The sequence below is a fragment of the Prionailurus viverrinus genome, chromosome B1 (genome assembly GCF_022837055.1).
Source record: "Prionailurus viverrinus isolate Anna chromosome B1, UM_Priviv_1.0, whole genome shotgun sequence".
Taxonomy (NCBI): Eukaryota; Metazoa; Chordata; class Mammalia; order Carnivora; family Felidae; genus Prionailurus; species Prionailurus viverrinus.
In genome coordinates, this window is record NC_062564.1 from 173,122,697 (window position 1) to 173,129,359 (window position 6,663).

Consider the following 6,663-nt stretch of genomic DNA (forward strand, 5'->3'; position numbering starts at 1 on the left):
CCCCCCACCCACCTTCCCTCCAGTAACCCTCAATTTCTTGTTCTCTGTATTTAAGAGTCTCATGGTTTGCCTCCCTGTTTTTATCTTCTTTTCCCTTCTCTTCTCCTATGTTCATCTGTTTTGTTTCTTAAATTCCACTTGAGTGAAATCATGTATTTGTCTTTCTGACATTTTGCTTAGCATAATACGCTGTAGTTCCATCCACATTGTTGCAAATGGCAAGACTTCATTCTTTTTCATCGCCAATAGTCTGCTGTACACGTTATGTATGTGTATGCATATGTATATATATATACACACACCACTAATATATTTTTTGAACAAATATTTTAAAGGTTATCTTTTGAAAACCTTCAAAATTAAAACACATATAGTATACACTTGTGTCTGTTCTTTACTCAAACATATTTAAAGTTAATCTGTGCTATTAGAAGTCAGGAAAGTGGGGCGCCTGGATGGCTCAGTCGGTTAAGTGTCTGACCTTTGGTTTCAGCTCAGATCATGACCTCCCAGTTTGTGGGTTTGAGCCCTGCATCGGGCTCCGCACTGACAGTGTAGAGTCTGCTTGGGATTCTCTCTCTGCCGCTCCCCTGTTCCCATGCTCTGTCTCCATCGCTCTCTCAAAAAACAAGTCAGAAAGTGACTAGAAAGGGGCAGTTGGGGGTTCCTATGGTGCTTATAATATTGTTTCAGATCTGATCTGGGTGCTGGTCACACCTTATTGTTAAATTTTACTTTGATATGAAAAAGGTGTTTTTTCCTAAAGATAACAGTGAAGATACTTAGGTGCTAATTCCACAACCGTGTTTACAGTATATCAGGGCTGTGTATGCAATCTTTCAAAATATGTAAATGTGTCTCTTGCCTAATTTTCACCAATCATCTCTGCTCCCTAGTTCCAATTCAGGTGCCTACAGAAAAAAAAATGTACTTATAAATTCCAGTATTCCTGTAATTCCTCTGGCACTGTCTTCTGAAATTTGAGGTCAATCTTAACCTTCCTTTGGACCCTAGCTCAAAAACCTCCCTCCAATATTGTACACCTGAAACTAAGATAACACTGTATGTTAACTAACTGGAATTAAAATGAAAACGTAAAAAAAAAAAAAGAAAAAAAAAAACCCTCCCTCCATACACACACCCTCAGAACTCCCATAACATTTACCCTTTGTATTTAACTAAGTTTTAATCTCTCTCCAACCAAGTCTCTTGGGGCTATGGTCAATATGCTCAATAACTGTTAATATCATTATTTACTGGAAAATAAGAACACATATTCTTTACAAAACGGTGACATGCTAGGGAATCCCCTATGCATTTAAATCTATGCCTGATCAGAGGCGCCTGGGTGGCTTAGTCGGTTGAGTGCCCGACTTCAGCTCCGGTCATGATCTCATGGTTCGTGGGTTCGAGCCCCACGTCGGGCTCTGTGCTGACAGCATAGAGCCTGGAGCATGCTTTGGATTCTGTGTTTCCCTCTCTCTCTGCTCCTCCCCCACTCATGCTCTCTCTCTCTCTTAAAAATAAATAAACATTAAAAAAAAAAATTTAAGCTATGCCTGGTCAAAATCTTTATAATAGTGAAATAAAACAAGAAATGCAACCCCAAACAGTATTATTGAGCCAGACTCCTTTTTTTTTTTTTACCCAATCAAAAGCTTTCCTCACTCAATCCACACAGAGAACCCCATAACGCACACTATTTAAGTTATACAGAGCTGTAACTTATGTAACTGTGAAAGCAAACCACTTTTGTACTCTTATTAAAAATATCGTTCAAATTCTGGTTACATTCATTTTCAGCAGGGAATTTCACCTTTCTCTTTAAATCAAAAAGGAAAAAGTTTACAAGAAAAAGATGATCATTAATTTACAAAGGGAAAAACTTAAAAGTCTTAAAACAACATTCAAAGCTAGTAATAGCCATGTTATAAAATTTTTTTGTACCTTTACTGTTCATTCATCCTTTCAATAAATTATACCACACATCTTACATAGTTAATAGTCTGAAACGTTCTTCTAAAGAGTTTTTTCTATAGCAGTGGTTCTCAACATTTGGCAAAGTCTGCAGACATTTTTAGTTTATAACTGGCAGGGAGGGTAGGGAGGAGGGTTGGCTATGCTACCGGCCACCAGTGATAGAAGCCAGGGATACTGCTTAACATCCTACAACTCAGAGAGCCACCCACAGCAAAGAATTCATTATCAGCCTAAAATGTCAACAGTGCCAAAAATGAGGAACTATGGTCTACAGTAACCAAGACTTTAACTTCTAAAGATTTGCCTACTAGCTCTATAGATAAAATATATTAAATTTAAAATGACACTAAATACAAAATCCATTTAAACAATTAAAAGAAAACTTACACAGTAACAGTTTTCATGAAACCAATTTTTAATGCCACAGATTTAAATATTCCCTATTGGAATCCTAAAAAGAATGTTAGCAAAGTGCAGCTACAATATGAAAAAACTACAGGTAATATATAACACAAAAACAAACAACAGTACGTGCATTAACCTAAGGGCATTTTACTTCACTGAGCTTCAAATTTAAAAGGATTTTGGGTATTGAAATGCAAGTAAATCTTTAATTACAGGTAACACTTATTTTAATGTTTAAACTATTAGATTGGTTTAAATCCTTTAACCAGTAACACAAACCAGTCTCAACTATTTTTAAATAATTAAAGTATGCCTATCCTTGGAAAGTCATGACAGTGTGATACAATATAAAAACTAGGAGATCTAGATCCAAACCCAAAACCTGTATGTTTACAGACAAATTATCTAACTTCTTTGAATCTCAATTTCCTCATCTAAGAAATAAGAAATCTAATTTAAAGAATTGTTCTTGAAAATTAGCAATAATGCATAAATAAATGGTACTGAGAGCCACTCTACAAATAGTGGTTATTGTTAACAGCAATAATAATTAATAACACAATCTGTGAATATAGATTATAGTTTTATTATATCCTCACAATCAACACTTATGTAATTCGACTCAAAAGTAACTATAAAAGGTACTTTAATCAATTTCCCATTCCTGGCAATTTGAAATACTACTTAAAATTCACACAGATTTAAAATTAATGTCTGACACATAAAAGGATGGATTTCCAAACAGTCTCCAGGAAAAAAAGGCCTAGATGCCTTTATTTATTAAGTAAATAACATATTTGCATGTCTCAAAATTCAAAAGGGATCCTCTGACGCCAGTTACCCCAGACACCCAAATCCTTTATACATAACTAATACATTTTAGCAATTTCTCCTCACTAATCCTTTCACCTGCAGAGACAAATACACATATTTCCCCCTTCTTCCAACACAAATAGTGGCCTCCTCCACACTATTCTGCACCTTGCTTTTCACATTTGATTTATCTTGGAGGCTATATTTTAATTAACACACTCCAAGAATGTCCACTTATAACTTCTTAAGGTCAGAATCAGCAGATACCAGCTATCTTTATAAAAGAATTTAAAAAAAAAAAAAAGCCCTTAAATCAGTCAGTATTCTTAGTAAATACAAGCATATGAAACAAACTTTGTAAACTGGAGATTTACATAGATGACATGATGAAATACTTGATTACTTGACCAGGCGCTCAAAATACTGCATTTACACACTTAATAAGGAAACATGTGGATCGTACAAGTCCTTCAAAGAGCTCCAAATAAAAAACCAACATAATACACTTATAGAACTGGGCCTACTAAAATAGGATGAAATACAATATTGGTTAAAATAAAGCTATTTATTGGTTATAATCCAGATTAAATTATTTGACCCTTTCCTTAATGTTCTTTGCAACTTCTTTTCTGGAAGAAGTTTCCTTCCAAATTTATAAAGGCACTCTTCTTAAAATAATTTGTGTTTGCATTTCCTGTTCTCTTCGTCTGAAAAACTACAACGCTTACTTGAAGCCAGCCCTCATCATCCCTTACATATAAAGAGCAGTATTATTTTAACAATAGACATTGCGAGAGCAATACAAGATTTTTTTAAGCTTTAATTGGAAGTACTAAAAATATGGTGAAAGCCTCCTCGTATAAAGCAAAGAGACCATATGAATTACAAGCAGCAACTTACCATTTTTAAGTAATAAAAAAAGTATTAGAAGTCTTACATTAAGTTTCAGGCATGTACAACTTTATAGAAAAAATGTTTTAGGCTGTTGGCAACAGTATTAGACGAATCTTTCACTAGGAACATATATGTCAACTGTGCTGGAATATATTTTCTTGCGAATAAAAAGTTAGAATCATTGTTTCACTGTTTATCAGTACAGACATTTATGACCCTATTTCTGCACTGTACCACAAAAAATACAAAGTCATCCTTCCATTCAGAGTTTTGGCACTTGAACAAATACAGAGGTCAGAGTTCATACACATGCTCTGTAAAACAGATCATTATTTATATACTACAACCTTCAGTAAATCTGCTAGTATTTGTTATTTTTAAGTAATTTTAAAGAATTATATTCTCCAAGTCTAATTGGAAAGATAATAACTGTAGAATCAGTGATATAAAGCTCAAGTGTTATCATTTATGTTAATTACTCATCACATACTTAGAATGCTGAATTTCACAAATCTTTGGGATTATCAAAATTCAACATAAGAAAAATACAAATAGCAATGATACATTCTATAATGGTATGTGACATCTTGAAAATAACTATTTCAGTATTACCTTTTCATCTCTGTTAAATCCAAGGAGGAAAAACTTGACATTCTTGTTGATTTGGGTATGAAAAATTGTACCGATAATTGCATAGTTTTGAGTCAAATAACTAGGATGTTGTGAATATGTTATATACATAAATATGGCCAACACTAAAGTATTTAAATTCCTCAGGACTCAAAACAGCTTGAGACCAAAAAAAAAATTTTTTTTTTAAATAATTTCAGGTTACATCGGGATAAACCTACTCAATAAGGAGATATAATAATGTACTAATATCTGGTGAAATCTCATATTTTAAATAGGGCTGTTTTTCAAAAGTAAGAAGTTAACTATGAGGGACATCATAATGAAGTTTCATGGCACAACCCAACAGTCACAGAGGCATTGTGTTAAGAGAGACTCTGATATGTAACTTGTAAACAGTATTTTGAAATAAGCTACTTATACTCTCCATTATTTTTTCCTAACGAAAAATATTTAAATGCCTTTAATACACCAAACAACTTGCCTTCACCCAGTCAGAAAGATTTAGATGTCAACAGAAGCAGCCTAGGAATTGGGGGGGAGGGGAGGGGGGAGCGTAAAAACGAGATCATCTAATTTGGAATTAATTTCCTACCTCAGGTGAAAATTCCCTTATCCCCCCATTCAAATAAAATAGTATTCCTTATGTCTCCTCTTCTCTCCCAACACCGAACTAAGAGGAGTAACTCTGATCGTCTCTTTTCATCAACACCTAAGATCCTTTACCGTTCCTTCCTTCCTTCCCTAAGGAAAGGACAGTGGAGGCCAAACAGGCTATAATATAGAATACCCTTAAAAGTGTGGGCCTTTGAGCAGCGCGGCTCTCCGGATCCAGTTACCACCTTTCCCCTTCCCCCAACCCACTTCCCGGGTTTTCTCAGGCTCGGCCTGCTCCCTCCACACCCTACAGCCACACTTCCAGCTGTTGCCACAGCCTCAGGGCTCTCTCTAGAGCTCACACCCCTCCAAGAAGTGCCCCCTTCTCCATCTGCCCCCCAAACCGTGTTCCTCTCCAGACCACCCGCCCGCGAGACGGTCCATCCCAGGGCCCGGGGAGGGGAGGGGAAGGCGACGGAAGCAGGGGGAGACTGCTGCTTCCCCACAGGCAGATTGGCGACCGCAAGGAGGGCCACCCAGGGGTTACCGGGGACATTGAAGTCGCTACTGGAAGAACCCTCCCACCCTGGGCTGAGGTGGGGGATGTCCGGGAGTTCATTTCTGACCTCCTCGCTCTTCAGCACCTCCTTGAACTCCCGCTTGATTCGCTGCACCGCGATGTTGGCCATGTCTCCGCCCGCAGCTGATTCGTACCCGCCTCCTCCGCCACCGCTACGACCACCGCCACCGCCGCCACCTCTTCCACCACCGCCTCCTCCCTCGGCGACTCACACCCGAGCACACGAACGCTGCCACCGCCACCCCGGCCGCCGCGCTCTCCTCAGTGTGGAATCACCTCCGCGCCCGGCCACCAAAATGGCGCCGGATCCGCGCATGCGCAAGACGCTGACCCGGCCGAGCGGCGCAGCCGCTCCCGTTGTAGCCCCATACGCCTCAAACGCTAGCCCGCGCCGCGCCGCGCCGCGCCGCGCCGCGCAGCGCGTCTCTGCCGGAGCTGCGGCCGCGTGGCTCCGCCCTGCCGGCGTCTGGGGCCAGGAGGGTGCGGCTTCCGCGCTGGCCAGCCTTGCCCGGGCCTCTTGGGTCCTCTCCTGTGCCTCCGCCCCTCTTCAGCCTCTGTGGTGTGGTCGTCGCTTCCAGCCGTGGCCTTTGACTGAAGGCTGAGCCCGACCTAACGGGTTCACGCGGCCCCACTCGGCTGTGAGCGCCGTCCTGACTCAGCCAGTCCCAGAACCCACGGGCTTAATGTGCCTGGTTGTGTCTAGTCTATAAAAACACCATTCCAGAACTCGATCTGGCCCATTTGCTGTTAGTATAAGCCCAGAA

At 39.7% G+C, this 6,663-nt stretch overlaps 1 protein-coding gene across 1 annotated transcript in view; it reads right to left on the bottom strand.

Annotated features, from left to right (window-relative positions):
* The window catches only part of UBE2K (ubiquitin conjugating enzyme E2 K), a 68,587-nt gene extending 62,487 nt beyond the window's left edge, over positions 1 to 6,100 (bottom strand). Inside the window, exon 1 of the mRNA XM_047855543.1 lies at positions 5,946 to 6,100. Coding sequence (XP_047711499.1) covers positions 5,946 to 6,008 — 63 coding nt within the window. The 5' untranslated portion in view covers positions 6,009 to 6,100. The remainder of the gene's footprint in view (positions 1 to 5,945) is intronic.
* Between the last annotated feature and the right edge of the window lie 563 nt (positions 6,101 to 6,663).